Source organism: Prionailurus bengalensis, chromosome B4 (assembly GCF_016509475.1).
Source record: "Prionailurus bengalensis isolate Pbe53 chromosome B4, Fcat_Pben_1.1_paternal_pri, whole genome shotgun sequence".
Lineage (NCBI taxonomy): Eukaryota > Metazoa > Chordata > Mammalia > Carnivora > Felidae > Prionailurus > Prionailurus bengalensis.
The window spans coordinates 133,078,092-133,096,774 of record NC_057358.1 but is presented as its reverse complement, the minus strand read 5'-3'; the positions used below and the strand labels follow the sequence as shown (position 1 = coordinate 133,096,774).

The following is an 18,683-nucleotide window of genomic DNA, read 5'->3' as shown; positions in this document are numbered from 1 at the left end:
CCACCTCTCTGAGTCCCACTGCCCTCATCTGACCCACCAGAGATGGGGGCCCACCACACAGCAGGTGCAGCGTAAATGGTGCACTGGGAAGCAGCAGTGTCCTGGACTGCCAGGCAGAGGCCCCGCGGGGCCACTCACCCTGCTGTCTTTGGGGCCGAGTGGGCAGGCCGTGGGGCCCTCCAGACTCAGGTCATCACCCAGCAGGATGGAGGAGGACTTGTCTGAGTTCAGGGAGAAGGCCTCCGTCTCGGCCAGCTGCACCTGTGGGGAGGGGCGGCGGCCTCAGTGCGTCCCTGGGGCAGGGATGGGGCAGGTGCGGTCCTCCGGAAAGACACGGGCAGGTGGTTAGGGGTGCAGAGACCTGCTGAGCGTGGGCGCTACGCCACCACGCTCAGGGAGCCCGGTCCGGGCAGGGGGTGGGGGTCAACGCGATGGCATCACAACCGGCAGCGTGCCAGGCCTGGGCTGGGCCCAAGGGCGGGCTTGTTGCCGTGGGCTGCGAATGCTGCAGCTGGCCCACTTGCCCCCAGACCCAGTGCCCCTCGAAGCTGGCCGGCGTTGGCCAAGTGGGCCCAGGCTGTTCCCTCGGGCTGGCCCCCACCGCCAGGCGCCAGCTCCCTCCGAGGCTGCCCTCACCTCTTGCTTGTCGTGGTGACACTTCTCGCAGCCGGCCGGCGAGGAGTAGTGATGGAAGATGGAACCGGACAGGTTGTCGATGATGGTCAGCTCCCCCTCCAAGGAGTCCTTGATGATTAAAGAGACGCTGTCCAGCCACAGGTTCTCCTAGGCGGACGGGGACGGGGTGGGGACAGGCGGGATTATCGGCCGGGTCCGGGGACTGTGGGGTGGGCGAGGCTCGGCCGCCCTCCCGGTTCTCTGCGCCCGTGGCCTGGGCCCGACCCCCTCGTCACAGGGTCGCCCCTTCGGCGGGGCAGAGCAGGCCAGGGCCCAAACGACCGAGGTCTCTGCCTGAGGCCTCGGAGGCCCAGCTGCCCCTCCAGCCCCGCAGTGCCGCCCTCGGCGACCCTCGTGCCCTCTCCACCCCTGCCCACCTGGGCCGGAGAGTAGCAGCGCCGGCACAGGCGGCCCTCGGCGTCACCTCCGCCGCCCGGCCCGCCCGGGCCTCGGCCAGGCGCCCCCGGGGAGCTGGTGGGCGGCCGCGGGCTGGGACCCAGGCCGTGGGCCATCTCGAGCTCCAGCTCGGCGTCCATCTCGGCGTCCTCCTGGGCCTCCTTGTTGCTGTCGTCCAGGTGCTTCATGAGCACGGCCACCACCACGTTGATGAGCACGAACTGGGCCGTGAGCACGAAGCTGACGAAGTACAGCGGTGACACAAACTGCAGGCTGCTCAGGCAGCTGCGCTCATCGTGGGTGCAGTCCCGCAGCGTGTCCTGCGGCGGGTGAGGGTCAGTGAGGGCCGGTGAGGAGCCGGGGCCCCATCCCCTCCCTCCTGCGCCGGGTGAGGGGCCGGTGAGGACCTGGGGCCCCATCCCCGCCCTCCACGAGCCCCTCCCTGCCCAGTCCAGGCCAGACTGGGGCCACAGCCAGAGAGTCTCTGCCAGGTGAGGAGCAGCTCCAGGGCCTGGACCCAGGAGGAGCGAGGCCTGCAGCCCCAGCCCCGGGCTATGGGCCCCAAGCCCTGGCCTCGGGCAGAGTCGTGTCCCCTAGACGCGGAGCACCGATCCCGGAGTGGCAGTTAGGAGCTGACAGAACGCATCCTGGGCTCATCGCCACCTCGCTGAGCTTTAGAGCCCCAGGCAGGTCCCTCTGCCTCCCGGTGCCCAGCACTCCCCTCCCGTGTACAGTGGGGCGCTGGGCAGGCAGGGGTCCCAGGAGCGAGCGCTGTCAGGAGCCTTGCTCCCAGAACCCAGACTGGTTTCTCTCTCCCCACGGGTACCTTCATGATCCCATTCCAGTTATCGCCGGTCGAGACCTGGAAGAGTGTGAGGAAGGCCATGCCGAAGTTCTCGAAGGTAGCATGCCGGCTCATGCCCTCGCATGGGTTCTCATCATTGCAGACTGAGGGAAGAGAGGAGGTCAGCCCCGTCTCACTGCAGAGTCCCCTGCCTGGCCCACCCTGCACCCGGGCCTCCCGGCCCCGTCTCGGAATCCCCGATCCTCAGAAGCGCGTGTGGACCGTGCCCCGCCCGCAGATGGAGAAACTGAGGCTCAGGGAGGGCTCACACAAGCTGGCACTCAGACTCCGGTGAGCCTGGCTCCCCGCCCCCTTCCCCCACTCATATATCAGGTCCTCAGAGAGAGGATACAGGGGTGAGGGCCAGCCCCCAAGGGAGCATCGCTTTCTGAAACCAGCCCTGTGCAGGGCTGGGTCGGCATGGACTATGTTGCCCTCGGCCTGGGCCCTGCCCGCTCTGTTCTCCAAGTCAGGGGTCTGCTGCAGAGGCCTGGAGGATACAGGTGGATCCAGGCTAGCATCTCTCAAAAGCTGCTACCCGTCCCCGGGGGAGGGTGTAGACGGCCGAGGGTCACCTCAGGATGGGGCATCTCCCCACCACCGAGACCCTGATGTGACGCTCTGCGGGTGTCTCAGGCCTCCCCACCCTGCCAAGGCCCTCCTCCAGGCCTGTTCCACCCCATGCCACCCCCCCCGCCCAGCCCAGGTCTGCTTCCGGAGTCACTCACCCAGCTTTCCGAAGAGCTCCACGCCGAGGGCGGCGTAGATAAAGAAAAGCAGCATGAAGAGAAGGCCCAGGTTGCCCACCTGTGGGGAGAGCAGGCGGGGCGGGGCCAGCCTGAGGGTCAGGCTCCAGTGCCCATGTCTGCCACCCCGCAGTGACCTCCCCGGGGGAGGCCGGGTCCCACACGGGGCACAGAATAGTAACAAAACGCTGTGCAGCCTTTCCCGTGGGCGGCTGGTTCAAGCGCCTCGCATTCATCGGCTCGTTCACTCCACACGACCATCCGTGAGCTACGTTTTACTCCATTCTTAAGACAGAGTCGTACTGAGTGGTGAAGTGACTTGCCCAAGGTCACACAGCTAGTAAGTGGCAGGACTGGGATCCAAACCCAGCAGGCTGACCGCAGGCTCACAGCTGCCCCTCCACACACCTGTGTCCCCTGCCTGAAGGCAGAGAGGGAGGCAGGGAAGTCTCAGCAACAGGCTGCCTCCTCCCCGAAGCCCTCCTGGGTCCCTCCAGTCTGACAGTGTGCGTGTAACCGGGGGACCCCTGTCCCTGTCCTCTGCTGGTCTGAGAAGTCCTTGAGAGCAGGGACATGGCTGGATTAAGTCGCATCTGCCGCCTCAGGCCAGCACGGGGCCTGGCCGTGGAGAGAAGCGCACACAGGAGTCGTGCAGGATTGTGAGCCCCAGAAGCTTCCTGCAAAACCCAGCCACCCCCATCCCACAGCTCCTGTGGGAACAAAACGTCCCAGATGACAAACCTATTTCAAATCTATCCATACACCGGAGACCGCCTTTAACTCAGCCAATGGTTAAGACAAGGCTTGAACATACTCTTGCCCTGGAAATGGAATACCTCCTAGAGCGCTCAGAAGGCCTGCACGAACAGAATCAGAAGGGGGTTTGCGTCGATTGCTACAGGGTAAACCACGTTAGCCACAAACTCCTATCGTTCCTCTGCTCCAGAGGAGGATTTCCTTCTGAGCTGCTCTACAAGCCTGCCAATTGTGTCCGACTAATTAAAAGATGCCCTACTCATTAACGGTACGAGCACTTCTTAAGCAGCTACAAAGCAAGGCACTGGGCACGGCCCTGGCCCTCGGGTCAGCCTCCCTCCCTACGCAGGCCCAGGTGAGCCGCGCTTCTGAACCAGGACGGACGTCACCTTCCCCATCAAGCCCTCCCTCCGCCTCCAGCCTCTCCCTGTGCTTGCACGGCTGCGGCAGCCTTCTCACTGGCCTCCCTGCCCCCAGCCTCTCCTGCAACCCACTCGCCTCACGGTCAGTAGAGCAACCTTCTAAAAGGCAGCTCTGCCTGAGGCCTCCCTTGTCCAGAACCTCTCGTGAAGCCCACCGCCCACAGGGTGAAGTCCAAGTTTGCTGTCCTGGCATCGAAGCCCTTTGCGACCTAGCCCTGTGGGCCCTTTCCCGGCCTAACCTTCCAACCCCAGACTCCAGCCACACAGAAATCAGATGCCATCTGCACAGTCTGTTGTTCCCTCTGCAGGGAGAACTGTCCCTCTGCCTTTGCCTGGTAAATGCCTCTGCCCCACCCCTCAAAGCCCAGGTCACAAGTCACCTCCTCCGAGAAGCCTGCCTTGTTGCCTCCTCCCTCTGCCTCGGGCGGGGCTTGGCGGGAAGTGTCATTTTCTTACCACTTTATATAGAATGGAGGAGGAAAGGTCAGCTAACAGATTATGGGGGATTAAGGTGCTGATGTAATTCTAACGACTATTATGTTTCCTACTTGAAGCTGGGTCCTCCTGGGCATCTCCGTGTGCCCTGTGCAAGCTCAGGATTGCCTAGGGGTCAGGGCATCGGAAAGGCGGAGGAGGAAGGCCTAAGGAAGCCAGGGAGGCTGGGGCCTCTCGCTCCCCACCCCCATCCCTAGGGAATCTTACAGGGCGCCTCCTATAACCCAAGTCCTGAGCCCTGCTTGATGAGCTTTAATTGATTGTTTCACACAACACCCCTCGAGATAAGCACTGTTATTATTCCCACTTCACAGGCAAAGAAACCGAGACGTGAGAAGTTAAGTCTCGTGCCCCTGGTCTCACAGAGGACTAGGCCTTGATACGAGGCAAGGTGGCTTGAGTCTGGGCTCCAACCCACCTCCTGTCTGCACACCCCCCACCAAGCCCAGCTCACCCCCACCTCCCATGTGCCAACCCCCTCTGAAGACATTTCCTGTCAAGAAAAACCACGTCTCTTTGAGTGCACACGCCGCTTGCTTTCCAGCCAGACCCGACGCGACGACCCGTGCGGCTGTCCCTTTGTAAGCAGGCTGCTGGGATGCTCACACCAAACGAGAATGGAACTCGCTAGCACCCACAGCCCAGGTCCCTGAGAGAGTCAGCTCTTCCCCCACCTTCCCAGGGTGGCTAATCTTTCACCCTCATTCTTATCGCGCAGTATTCGTGCCCTTTAAAACGCCTAAAATTCCTGAAGACTAGATGAGTCACAGCGAATAAATGAATGTGCCTGAGGCTCACCTCAGAGCAGGTCACCCTGAGGGGAGGGACGGGGAGGGGGGGGGAGGGGACGAGTGGCCCTGATCCTCTCTCCCTTCCCCTGAGCAATGGGATGCGGGTGGGGGAACTTGCCTCCATCCTAGGGTTTCCACCCAGGTCAAGGTCGCACGATGTCCCCCCCAAACATGTCCTATCTGAACCCCCCCCCATTCACATCACCACCTCCTTCTGCCAAGCCACTCTATAAGGTCAAGCTCAAAGTCCCCTGACGCCTTCCCTGACTTCCCCCAGGGAGCATCAGGACCCCCATCCCTCTCTCCCACCTCTTTGTAGGCCTCCCTACATTGCCCTGCGGCATCTGTCCTTCCCGGTAGTCTGTCCTTCCCACTCCCGAAGGCAAAATATGGCTCCTGAGAGCCCAGCTCAGCGCCAAGAACAGAGCAGGCCTTGGCGAGCACCTGAAGTCAGGAAGACAGGGGCAGAAGGGACCTTTCCATCTCCCACAGCCCCTGCCTCACACTGCCTCTCGGGAGACAAGATTCTGCCAGGGCTCCGGGCGGGTTGGAGGAGAAGGAAGTGGAGGCCGGAGTGACACCAGTGAGAGCCAGGCGGGCTGCCAGGAGGAGTGGCTCTTACCTGGGGCAGAGCTTGCACCACGGTGTCCAGCAGGGCCCGCATCCCCGTGGCCATCTTCAACAGCTTCAGCACTGCGGGCGAGACCCAGCCCGGCCCACTCAGCCCCGGCCAGTGGCGATGTGCGTGTGCACGTGTGTACGTGTGTAAATGAGGCAGCAAAGTGAAAAGCGGAGGCGCACGTGAGCAAAGGGGACGGCTCTGTGGCGCCACGCTGGAAGAACGTGGGTGCCGCTGAACGAGGGGTGCACAAAGACACGTGGGCACAAGGCGTGGACGTCGGTGTGAAAACGTCCCAGGAGAAGGAGGGCACGCGCGGTGGGAACAAAGTGTGTCAGCGAGCACGAAATTCACCGAGGTGAGATAAAAGCAACCAGTGGGCGCCCACATTTCTCCCTTCCCTCTGGCTAAAGAGGGCTCCGGTGTGAGGTGCTGAATTTCTCTGCGCCCCTCCCCACCTCGGACCCTGGAGGCCACAAGCTGTGGCAGGTGGAAAAGCAAGAGGCACCTGGGCCAGGGCTGAGGCAGGAGGGTTTTGAAAGAAGTGGAGGGACAGCCTTGGGGTGAGGTGCGGGGGCCGCAGGGGGAAGCCAGGGTTTTAAGAAGCATAGAGGCCTGGGGGTCCCAGCCAGTGCTGGACACATGCCCACGAGGAACTAGAACTGCATCCCGGAACCTTCCCAGCTGCCCCGGGTTCCTTTCATCCCAGCCTGAGACTGGTCTGCACGGGTCACGGTGTTATGAGGAGGTGCGGGTGCAGTGAGCGGTCTGTGGACAAGGATGCATGTGTACACACAGGGGCAAGTGTGTGTCTGGTGTGTGCTCCCCCTGGCTGCCCTTCTTCTCCCTGCTCCGCAGCCCATTACCCACCCACGCCCCACCCCCTGCCTGTCCCCAACCAACTCCTGGGAGTCCCAGCCTGCCCCCACCCATCCCCACCCCATCACCCTCGCCCCTCACCCCGAGCGATGCGCAGAACCCGCATGATGCGGATGATGGTGGGGTTGATGGGCAGTGCCGCGTTGATCTCAATCTCCTCCAGCGTGATGCCCATGACCGACAGCAGCACAATGGCCAGGTCCAGCTGGTTCCACCTGCTCAGCCGGGCAGAGGAAGGCAGGAGTGGGAGGCAGGGTGAGGGGCGCTCTGGTTTAGAGATGCCTGGGTTGGGAGGAAGAACTTCCCAGCTCTCCACCCTCCTGCTGTGGCCCACGGGGATGTGTGGCCACCCTCCCTACTAGCCCCACCAGACCCCACTGGGTCTGGCTCCCTCTCTGCCCCCCACAACCTCCAATCCCTCAAGCCAGAGGCTGACCAGGCTAAATAAACAGCTCTGGCCTCCTGCCGGGGAGGAGGAATGAGCTATGACTTCTAGATCTGAGTCTTGAGCCAGATGCTTCCTCCGTGCGGCCTTGGGCTAATCCATCAACTTCTATGAACCTCATTTGTTCCCTCTGAAAAGAATGACTAGTGTGAGGTATGCCCTGCTCTGCCTGTAGGCTGCGGAGAACCCATGAGAGATGAGCTGAAGAGACTTGGGAGAATGTCCTGCAACCATCAGGAAGAACCATAATCGCTTCCTGTTCAGGGCTGTAGGCAGCACCCGGGGGCCGCCGGCCATCAGTGCCCAGACACTGATTGGTTCCCCTCCTCTGGCTGCTCCAGGCTTCCCCAGGGGTCAGGACTGCTCCCCCATCCTGCAGCCTACTCAGTGCTGCCACCCCGGCCCAGCCAAGCCACTCACCGGTCCTTGAAGAAGCGCCTCAGCCCAAAAGCCACCAGCTTCAGCACAGCCTCCAGCACAAACACAGTGGTGAACATGTAGTTGCAATACTTGAGGGCTGTCTCCAGGGACTATGGGGGGCAGGGGGAGGGGGCAAAGAGAAGCATGATCCAAACCCCATGATCTGCCACTACCTTCTTCCACTCGGAAAGCCTCTCTGCCTTGGGGCGCCTGGGTGGCTCAGTTGGTTAAACATCGGACTCTTGATTTCGGCTCAGGTCATAATCTCGCAGTTTGTGAGATCGAGCCCCAAGTCAGGCTCCATGTACTGACAGCTCGGACGGAACCAGCTTGGGATTCTGGCTCTCTCTCTCTGCCCCTCCCCCACTCATGCTTCTTTCTCAAAATAAATCAATTAACTTAAAAATAAAGTCTCTGCCTTTTAAGGAGAGAATTTAGTCCACTCACATTTAGTGAAATGGTTTATATATCTCCTTTTATTCCCTCCACTTTAATTAATGTGGACTATTTATTTTACATTGCTGTTTCTTCTTTCTGATTTCTGCTGGTCTGGTCCAATTACCCTTCTTTGGAGACAGTATGAGATAATGGTTAAGGGTCATGGTTAAGAACCAGACTGCTTAGATATGAATCCTGGCCTGGCACATATTACCTATTTACTGTGTGACCTTGGACAAGTCACTTGATCTTTCTGGGATTTAGGTTCCAAATCTGCAAACAAGGGATGATAATAGTACCTACCTCAAAAAGTTACCGTGCAAATTAAATGAGGTAATAGTCCAGTGCTGGGCCCATAAGAAATACTTGGTATTATTATTCTATTTCTTCATGTTAATTTGGAAGTTCTACAATTGCTCTTCATTCTGCCAATGGCTGCCTTCCTTTCTCCTGCACTTATAATATACCTTTCCTGTCATTTAAAGTAAGATATGAATTTCTCACATGGAAGTTTCGCTTCACCCTTCATCCGTCCAGCTCCAGTAAGGTGAAGCTTTTATTTTTATTTTTTTTTTTAATTTTTTTTTCAACATTTATTTGTGGGACAGAGAGAGACAGAACATGAACGGGGGAGGGGCAGAGAGAGAGGGAGACACAGAATCGGAAACAGGCTCCAGGCTCTGAGCCATCAGCCCAGAGCCTGACGCGGGGCTCGAACTCACGGACCGCGAGATCGTGACCTGGCTGAAGTCGGACGCTTAACCGACTGCGCCACCCAGGCGCCCCAAGGTGAGGCTTTTAAAATGCACTTGCCCTTACGTGCTCCTCATGTGGCGCTCACAAACACTGCTGGTAACTAGTTGGGAACTGGGCAACCTCTCCCATGCCAGTGTTTGCCTCCGATGGTCCTGCCACCTGGAAGGCCCCTCCCCCAGGCTCCATATGCCCATGTAGTAGTGGAGGCCACAGAGTAGGCCCTGAATGCAAACCTAAGTTCTAATTCTGGCTCTAGTACTTACAGGCTGAGTTATTTGGGTAGCACTTTTTTCTGAGCCTCAGTTTCTTCATCTACAAAATGAGATGAAAGAGAGAAAGGCCCCTCCCCCATCTTGGGCCGCTGTGAACATTAAAGTTCATGTCTGTAGTGTGTTTTGCAGACACACTGAATACACCACTGTCACTGGTACCCATGTTCAAGGCAGGGCCCAAATGTCACCTCCCCGCTCCCCAGGAACAAGTGACATTTCCTTTTCTCTCATTTGTCCCACCAGGCCATGAGCGCCCTGGGCACAGGGCCCGGAATGGGGTTGCTGCTCAGACCCTTCTGCCTCACCGTGGCCCTGGGTCCTACTGAGGACCCAACCCTCCCATGTGACCTCAGGCTGGGGCTGGGGTTGGGGCTCACCGTGGGCTGGTTGTAGTGCTCCAGGGACATGGTGACCACATTGAGGCAGATGATGAAGGTGATGAAGATGTCCAGGTAGTGGCTGGTACACATGGAGTGGATGAGCAGGCGGGTGGGACAATAGGTGGCATAGTAGGGCAGACGCTGGGCCTCTGCGGGGGGATGCGGGGGGCGGAGTGGCACAGACCACAGAGGGTTGGGGCCCAGGTAGGGAAACAGAGCACAAGAGGGAACAGCAAAGAGGAGGGAGGAAGCAAGGGGACAGACATGAGAACACCCCGGGACTTGAGAGTCAGACTCAGGTCTCCTCCGCCCAGCCAGGGGGCCACAAGGCAAAGGGGTAGGAGGTAGGGGAAGGCAGCGAGGAGGGCGGGACAGTGACCGTCCCTATCTACCCCAAACATGCCCACGGGGCACACAAGGGCTCCGGGTCTGCTGCTGCAGGGGTCCCACAGCTCAGGGCTAGGCGTCCGGGCCTCTGCCCTCTGCTGGGCTGAGCCACTGGGGAGTCGCCGGTGGACTCCGGGTGGACACCGACAGGGGACGGGGTCACCCAAACAGGCGGATGCGGAAAGGAGGGGCAGGGCCAGGGGCACAGAGTCTACCCTCTGTTCCCTTCCTGCTCCCAGGGTGAGACCCAGGCCTCGGCCGCCGCACCGGAGGGACCAGGGGCACAGGCGGAGGAGGCCTGGGCCCGGGCCGGCCCGCCCTGTGCGGCCACCCACTCACTCCGGCGCTTCTTCTCCAGGCGCCGCAGCCGCTTCTCCTCGCGCCGCCGCGCCTCCTCGGCCTCCTGGTGCTGCCGGCACTTGTGGAAGTTCTCCACCACGACGCCCACGAACATGTTGAGCACGAAGAAGCTGACGATGAGCAGGAAGGAGATGAAGTAGAGCAGCATCCAGGGGTTGTGGTTGGGCACCGGCTGCGGGGAGCAGACGGGGCTGAGGCAGGCGATGGGGCGGCGCGGGGCGCAGGGCGCGGCGCTTTGCAGAGGCTCGGGAAGCCCCCGCAAGCAGACCCTGGCTCCGACACCCTCACGGACTCCCACCGGCCTCGGGCGAGACTCCGGCCCCTGCCCTGGCTCGCGCAGGGGGGCCTCCCGACCTCGCTGCCCTACTTACACCCTCCACCACCTCCTGCCCTCGATGCTCAGTTCCCCAAACACACCTCAGGCCTGCCCCTGCCTGCTGCTGCAGCCCCCCTCTTCCTCCTCCTGCCCTTGGTTCTACCCGCACAAGGCCCTGACCCTCCGCGCACAAGCCGGCTGGGAGCGCTACCCTTGCATGGCAGGGGGATTTGCTGAAGCAAACGGAACAATGACTTCCGCTGCCCAAGAGCAGCCTGACGGTGGACGACCCGGGCGAGGATGGTGTAGGCTGGGCCGCGGCGGGGCCGTGGGTTCTGCCGATTCCAGTTTCAGACAGCTGGGCCCCAAGGACACCGCATCCCTCTCCCCCCGCCGCCCCCGGCCCTAGCCCACACGCACCTGCTGGTCCACAGCGACGGCATCCAGTCCGTTGTACATGATGTTCACCCAGCCATCCTTGGAGGCCAGGACAAAGAGGGACATCAGGGCCTGGAAGACACGGGAAGGGGAGGGAGTGGGGGGGGGGGGGGTAGGTGCAGACAGCTCAGGCGGCTCCTGCCCCATCCTCCAGGAGGCACAGAGACAAAGAGGCCTTCCCCGAGGATGCCAACAAACCCTTCCTGAGGATCTACTATGTGCCTGCCATCTACCCGGCAGGCACTGGTGCAGATGAATGAGGGCTAGACCAGGAGTCCTGGGTTCAGTTCCGAAATTAATTCAAGAGAACCCATGTGCCCTTTTCCCCACCCACAGAACGCCACTAATACTTAAGTGCCTGCCTGCCAGGTCTGCTGGGAGGGGCAGCCGGGACTTCACACCGCAAGGTTCCTCACAAACACAAGGGCCCCCTGCCACCATCACCCCAAGCTTGCCTCCAGCCCCTGGAAACAGGAGGCTGGGGCACAGCCCAAGCTCTGCCACTCACTGGCTGGGTGACTTGGGGCAAGTTCTTCAACTTCTCTGGGCCCCGGCTTCCTTGTCTATAAATGGCGGTGATTACCCCCACTAATGTGAGCCTTTAAATGGAAGCAATGCCCAGGAGACAGCAGCCAAGGCTCCTGCGCGGACGGCAGGCCAAAGCAGGCTCGTGTCCCCTTCACAGGACTGCGGGCCGGTCCCAGAGCAACAGCACAGAGCCTCACACACAGTAGGTGCTCAGTAAAGTTTTTCTGAGCTGGACGGTACCAGTGCCATTCTTGCAAAGCCCAAGGACGCTGATACCAGACCACCAGAGCTTGACCAGAGGGCTTGACCAGAGGTCGCACACCCTGCCGCTGAAGATCCCCCGTGCTTCCAGAACACTCGTTCATTTGTTGCAGTCCAGGCCCCAGGGCTGGGGAGTGGGTCTCCTGCCCTGCACTGTGCATCCACCCGGGCACAGACTCATCCTCTTCCCACCAGGTGGGAATGGGGCAGAGAGCTGCCTGGAAAGGGCTCAGGCCCGGGAAGAGGTCAGAGCAAGGGACACACAGGGAGCCCTCCTTGCCCGGGAGACGCGTGAAGCCCTCACAGGCCAAGGGGCAAGTGTTCCCGTGAGCTCTTAGATCACAGAGGCCTGAAGTGCAGAGCCTGGAACTGAGAATCACAGACCGGTTGTCACTTCCCCCAGATGAGGACACCGAGCCACAGACGCTGGAACCTGCCTGAGGGCACACAGCCGGTGACGGGCCAGCAAGGAGTCGAAGGCTCTGGGCCATGCTGTGACTCCTCCCAATGGCTCTGCACGCTGAGAACACCTTACTTCCAGGTCCAGGGGTTTCAGCCTGGCATCGAGCATGCCCAGAGTGGGAAAGGACTAGGGATGCTGGGAGCAGGCTGGGGCCTGGCGCTGAGGTCAGGGAGTCACGGACAACCTCATAAAATGCCCTCACAGGCCTTCCCTTGGCTTCCTGGATTTAAAAACCTCTGTTTTATCAACCATTGAGTTGTTAACAACTTGAAAGGCACTGACTGCTTCTGGGAAATCTGGAGGGAATGGGGGGAGCTCCTGTGTCCCGGTTCCTGACCCTCTTTCCCTGCCCACTCACTGCTTCTCAGTGGCCCCACGGCCCCTCCCAGGGGGCAGATGGAGAGGGATCCCTCGTCACGTGAGGTGAGAGTTTCAAAGGCATCCGGCCAGCCAGAGGGTCCCCTGGGTCACAAAGACCTCGATCCTGCTTCCTCCTTGTGTGACCCGGGGAAGGCACGCCCCATCTGATCATCCCTAGCCACCTGGGTGGGCCCTCAAGAAACAGTAATTGTGGGGGGAAACATGAGGCTCTTTGGAGGCAGCCAGGTGGAGGTTCTCAGCGGGGCACTACTCAATGGGTCAAGCCTGGCAAGCCCCCAGGAGAGGAGACGAAGGGCAAGGCAGGAATTGGGCAGGGGGCCTGCCAGCCCACTGAGGTGGAGAGCAAAGTAGATGGGTGCCGGAAGAGGAACCCCCCTCTGCCCCGACCCTGGGCCAGGGGCTTTGCTACACTTTGTCACCACTGCCTGCCTGGTAGGCCATCACATTCCCATTTTACAGATGAGGAAACTGAGGCTCAGAGAGCCTACACCCACAACAAGAGGCACAGAGCTGAGACTTACATCCAGGTCTGGCTGTCTCTAAAACTCTTGTCCGGGTCCCCTGGGTGGGGGGTGGGGGCCAGAAACCAATGTCCACTGAAGCACCTACTAAGCGCCAGGGACTTCCAGGACACTCTGCACTCAGGATCTCTAAGCTTCATGTTACCTGTGAGGTGAGTTCCACCCCCCACCCATTTTGCAGAAGAGAAAACTGAGGCCTGGAAAGGAGAAGGCACAGGGTCGGTCCTGGCAGAGCAGGACCAGAGCCCGATCTGTGATCCCAGGGCCGTTGGCACTGAAGAGCCGGCACCCCCACCCACTGGAGGGGCGGGTCAGGGCAGGGGGTACGCAGGTGGCGCTCACCTGGCCCAGGTTGTCAAAGTTGTACTTGTGGTGGACCCAGCGATAGTTGGCAGCCACGCAGTCAGAGCGGTTGGTGATGTTGCGGGTGTCCACACCCAGACAGTGGTAGAACTTGCCCTTGAAGAGCTGGGGCCGGGGGGGGAGGGGGGAGGACCACAGGGTTAGTGACGGGTCTGCCGAAGCTCCCGGAGTGGGGGTCAGGGGGCTGCAAATCAGAAGAGGAACCTGTCCCGCAGGGTCACTCCCTCTGTGCACGACGTGGGCCAGGCACCCGACCACACCACCTCACCGAGTCCCCCAACACGAGGGAGGGCTACTCTCAGCCCATCTCACAGATGCGCAGACTGAGGCCCAGCAGTGTTAGGTAATTTCCCCAAAGTCCTAGGAGGTTTAGAAAGTAGCAGAGCCAAGGTTCCCACCCTGGTCTGTCTGACTTCTGGGCTCTTTCTCAGACCTCACTTCAGTCCCGGGGATGCGGGCAGACACTCAACAGGAGAAAGTTGTCTGCGTATCCCCAAGGGTGAGAGACAGAAGTAAAGGGACCCTCTCTAGGGACCCAGGCGCTCTGCCTGGAAGGGGCGGTGTCACTGTCCACATGGAGTCCACACCACACCCCTCCTGCCCAGGTGGCCGTTACAGATCTCTTAGCAACCCCAAAGCACACCTGTGCCCAGAAATCCTCTGCAGCCACAGCCCCAAACCCAGGACCAGGTGAGGAGCCTGGCGGCCTCGGCGCAAGGAAGAGGAAGGTCTCAGCAGCAGCTCAGACCCCAGAGGGCCCAGGTCATTCTGGCCGTTCCCCTGTCACACACTTTTACAATCTGCCTCACTCCTCCTCCCTGTCCAGCCCTAAGGTCCCGTCCTCCTCCTGAGCTCCAAGCCAAAATCCGAGTTAGCTCAAGGCCCTGCCTGTGTCCGAGACTCTCCAAAGTCTCTGCCCCAGAGAAACTGGCCCCAGCTCCTCAGCTGCTGTTCCAGGTCTTTCCCACCTTGGCCCAGCCCACCATCTGGCTCATGTCTCTATGCCAGCCAGAGCTCCTGAGCTCACCTCGACGCATATGCCCACCCTCCCCCGAAATACCTTCCACCCACCATGATCTGCGGGATCACTTTTCCTTCAAGGCCCAATGCCAAGGCCACTGCCTTCTGGATGCTTTTCCTCTTGCTCCCAGCAGCCCTATGTTTCTGTGTAGCTTGGACCCCTGTGATCCCATTTACCCAGGCTTCTTTGCACTCAGATGTTTAGGTCTGTGTCTGCCTCCCTCCCTGGACTGAGAGCTCACCACTGGCAGGGACGGGGATGCTCTACCAGGACCACCTGAGCCCCCAGGCTGGTCAACACAAGGTCGGGAGAGTTGAGCAGGAATATGGAGCCCCTTCCCCGACCACGAACTTCACCCCAACGCCTGCCCAGCCTGAGCACCCCTCACCTGCACCCCCAGGATGCCAAAGATGATGAAGAAGGCACAGCAGATGAGGACGATGTTGCCAATGGGCTTGAGGGAAGAGATGAGCGTCTCCACCACCAGCTTCAGACCAGGCGCTCGGCTGATGACACTGGAGGCAGAAAGGGGCAGACAGCACCCACTGTGCCCAGAGTCACCAGGGTAGAGAACCTCAGACCCCAGATCTATATGCACAGGAAGGCACTATGCCCTACCCCTGTCCCCCTGGGGTCCATGCCACACCATCATCTGGAGACTGAGGGCCAGAAATGGCAGCGAGCCACCCAGGGACACACAGAAAGTGGGTAGCAGTCCTGGGGGCCACCTTCAGCCCTGCCTCTTCAGCACCCCTCTCCGCTAGGGTTTCCAGACTCCACCCCCAAGAACAGCTTCAACAGCCTGGTCCCTGTCCCCGCTAATCTGGCACGTGCTATCAGAGGAATGAGTGGGTAAGGAGGGCTAGGGTGAGAGGTCCACTTAGACCCCGGGCGCTTCACCAGAACGTGCGGGGATTCCCCCATCCACGGGCACATCCTCACCGCAGGGGCCGTAGGGTGCGCAGGAGCCGCAGGACTCGAAGGACCCCTAGGATCTTGGCTCCCCCGGCTGAGGCCACAGACACCACTATGTCAATGATTGACACGAAGACCAGAAAGCCATCCAGCACGTTCCAGCTACTACGCAAGTACGCCTGCTCGCCAAAGTACAGGCCCAGCGAGACAACCTGGGGGCGGGGCGATGGGCGGAGTCAGCCCGACTTCGCGACTGGGGGGCGGGGCGGTGTAGCCAGCCTCAGTGAGGGGGCGGGACGCAGACAGGCAGAGGGCTGGGCGGATGGTCTGGCAGGGGTCAGGTACCCGGCTGCCCCCCTGAAACACAGGCCCGGCGAGCCACCCCATTGCCTACTCGCCGCATATCTGGCAAACCCAATTCGATTCAAAGCCAAGTGCTCTGGGCAGCATCCGGAAAGGGATCCTTCCCCTGCACTCCACACCTCCAGCAAGTATCTCGGTGACACTGTAAATGTTCCCCTGCATTCGCCTTTCCCTCAGGATATGAGCTCCTGGAGAGTGACCCCCTCCGGGTCCCTGGAGCCCAACCTAGGGGCTGGCACCTAGCAGGGGTGGGCCTCCCACACCCTCTGTGGAATGCGGTTGAGGGACAAGTGAGTGACAAGCTTTCTAAGGGGTTTGCCCAGAGCCAAGAGCCCCCATGCTGGCGGTGGGAGAGGGTCCCCAGTGAAGCTGGGGGCTACCTTCAGCGTCATCTCGCCCACGAAGATGGCTGTGAAGATGTAGTTCGACACAGTGAGGAAGATACGTTCCTGAAAGAAGGGAGATATTGTGGGCCCGGGGGCTCCCCAAACTGCTCAGTCCCCTGGTCCGCCTCTTGCCTTCAGCCAAGGGGCACCGTGCTGCTACCTGGGTCTCAGGAGGCGTCCCGTCTCCAGCGGCAAGCTCCCGCCACACCTCCCTCCACGGCGCCTGGTGTGGGGCCTGGCTGAGCTCTCCTAGCCCCCTCAGCCCCTCACAGTGTCCCATAGCAGGCCCTGGCGGCCTGCTCTTCCGCTTTGTCCCTCGCCCTGCCCGAAGGCTTCGGCCACTCACGGTGCTGCCGGCCTCGATCTGGGGCCTCTCCAGGGCGATGGTGATGCAGTTGAGAAAGATGAAGGCCAGGACCACATAGTCGAAGAGCTTGTGGGCAATGATGGTCTGACACAGGACTCGGAACCTGGGCAGGGTGGGCAGGGTGCCACATGAGTGTCAGTGTGCCCCTTGCCCCAGAGGGCCCAGACACACATGGGGACCAGGATGGCCATGAGGAGCAGACATCTCTCTTCTCGGGCCACACAACAGGTGGTGACTTCAGGTCTGTTCAGGTGCCCACTCGGAGCTGCCTCCCCTGAGCACATGGCACCACAGGATAAAGGCCATCCATCTTGCCCTGGCACTCAAGGCCTTCCAAACACCGGTTCAAAGCTCTGAGCCTGGACCTCCAGCCATTTGGACACACATTGCCTGATGCCCCCAGCTTCTGCCCCTAGGCCTTCCCTCAGGCTGCTCCCTCCGCCTGGACCAGCTTCCACCTCCTCACAACCCCTGCTTCACCTACTGGAACGCTATCTACATAGCCTCCAAAACCCAGCACAAAGGCCTCCTCCTCCAGGAGGCCTACTGATGCCCCCTCCAGATGTGAGCACCCCAGGCTACATGAGGATTTGTCCAACCTGGTGTCAGCACAGGAATGGCCTGGACTAGGGATGCCCAGGGAGCCCCCACCCCCCGCCCCTGCATGAACACCTAGACCCTCCCCCAGCCCTGCAGACCTTCCACCACTGGGCCAGGAAGGTCCTCTGGACTATGGAAGACCCGCTACCAGGAGCCTTGCCTGGCTTGGCAAGTATCTCTCCCTCCCGGACACGCCAACCCCCTACTCTAACTTCACACCGAGCCTGGCCTCGCCCACCTGTTCTCAGGGGAGAAGAGGTAGACAGACCAGTCCTCGCGGACCTCGCACCAGTCAGGCTTATAGACGTCGATCATCTTGCGGACGCGGAAGCACAGGGTCTGGCAAGGCCAAGATGGGAGTGCAGACGGTCGGCGCTGCGCAGAGCTGCGCATCTCCGCCCACCCCGGTCAAATCCCAAACTGGGGCCGCCGGCCGACCTGCGGCTTCTCCCAGGAGAACAGAACCCTCGCTCCTCCCAGGGAAGGCTAAGAGGTCTCCTCTACCAGCGGGGCGGGTCGCTGGGGTGGGCAGTTCCGGCCCCGCCCCCTGCCCTCCCTCCTTGAGTCCCCTCCCACTCTAGCCCCGCCCCTGTACCCCTGGACTCTGGCCCCGGGCCCCACCCCTAGGCCCCGCGCCCCGCTCACGTAGTCCATCTCCTCCTCGTCCTCCCCGCGATCCCGGCGGTCGTCCATTTTGGTGAAGACATCCTTGGCGATGCTGGGCATCCTGCCATTGCAGTCCTCGTGCCCGGGGGCCGGCCCCACCGCCCTCCAGGTCGCCCGGGGGTGGGCGCCCACGGCGGGCACCAGCTCGGCCAGGTCCATCGAGTCTCTGGTGTCGAGGGACAGCGTCCGGCGGTGGTGGCGGTGCCGGTGCGCCGGGTGGGGACCGTGGTGCACGTGGTGGGCGTGCGGAGCGTGCAGCGGCGCAGCCCGCGGCGGGCCCTCGTCCCTGGGGCCCTCGCAGGCCCGGGGACCGCCACCGCGCTCCGCCGAGAGCAGGGACTCGTGCTCGGCCGACTGCGGCTTGTGCTTGAGGCTGTTCCAGCTGGAGCGGCGGCTGGCCCAGGCCCCGCTGCGGCCCCACGGCCCGTAGTAGGAGCTCCGGGAGCTGGACTGGAAGGAAGCCGGGCTCGGGTCAGCGCACCCGCCACACACACGTGACCCACTGTTGTGACTGGAGGCAGCCTGCACACCCGCTGAGGCCTGGCTGGTGGGTGACAGAACAGGATAGACCCCAGGGGTCCTCTCCCTGCCCGGCTGTCACTCCATCTGCATCCATGGATGTGTGGGCGCCTCTAGGGTGTGGTTACATCTCCTCCTGCCACCTCACTTCCCTTGAGGAAGCCAGAGCACGTTAAGGTAGTCTCCCCACTTTACAGGTAAGGAAACAGGTTCAGAGAGGGCTTGCTCATGGCCGCACAGCTTGAAAGTGGCAGAGGCTAGATTTGAACTCTCGTATGTCTGACCCCAAAGCCCAGCTCTTTGCCGTCTGCAGTGTGGCCACGATAAAAACCCAGTTCTCCGCACGGGACGCACTGGCACTATTCATTCATTCATTCATTCATTCATTCATTCATTCTTTGTTGCCAGGCCCTAGTCTGGCACTAGGCACTCAAGAATGCAACACATATGGTCCCTGCCTGGTTCTAGCTGGAGAGTCTGGTCCCCGACACCTG

General features: G+C 61.1%; 1 protein-coding gene across 1 annotated transcript in view; it reads right to left on the bottom strand.

The window, feature by feature from the left end:
• The window catches only part of CACNA1I (calcium voltage-gated channel subunit alpha1 I), a 115,724-nt gene that overhangs the window by 8,426 nt on the left and 88,615 nt on the right, over positions 1-18,683 (bottom strand). Inside the window, exons 17-34 of the mRNA XM_043562660.1 lie at positions 17,650-18,120; positions 17,243-17,343; positions 16,384-16,507; positions 16,032-16,100; positions 15,316-15,500; positions 14,762-14,888; positions 13,332-13,457; positions 10,818-10,907; positions 10,061-10,253; positions 9,332-9,483; positions 7,489-7,598; positions 6,705-6,838; positions 5,748-5,818; positions 2,644-2,722; positions 1,898-2,019; positions 1,053-1,391; positions 637-783; positions 139-261 (exon numbers count right to left, since the gene is read on the bottom strand). Of these exons, the coding sequence (XP_043418595.1) occupies positions 139-261; positions 637-783; positions 1,053-1,391; positions 1,898-2,019; positions 2,644-2,722; positions 5,748-5,818; positions 6,705-6,838; positions 7,489-7,598; positions 9,332-9,483; positions 10,061-10,253; positions 10,818-10,907; positions 13,332-13,457; positions 14,762-14,888; positions 15,316-15,500; positions 16,032-16,100; positions 16,384-16,507; positions 17,243-17,343; positions 17,650-18,120 (2,763 nt within the window). The remainder of the gene's footprint in view (positions 1-138; positions 262-636; positions 784-1,052; positions 1,392-1,897; positions 2,020-2,643; positions 2,723-5,747; positions 5,819-6,704; positions 6,839-7,488; positions 7,599-9,331; positions 9,484-10,060; positions 10,254-10,817; positions 10,908-13,331; positions 13,458-14,761; positions 14,889-15,315; positions 15,501-16,031; positions 16,101-16,383; positions 16,508-17,242; positions 17,344-17,649; positions 18,121-18,683) is intronic.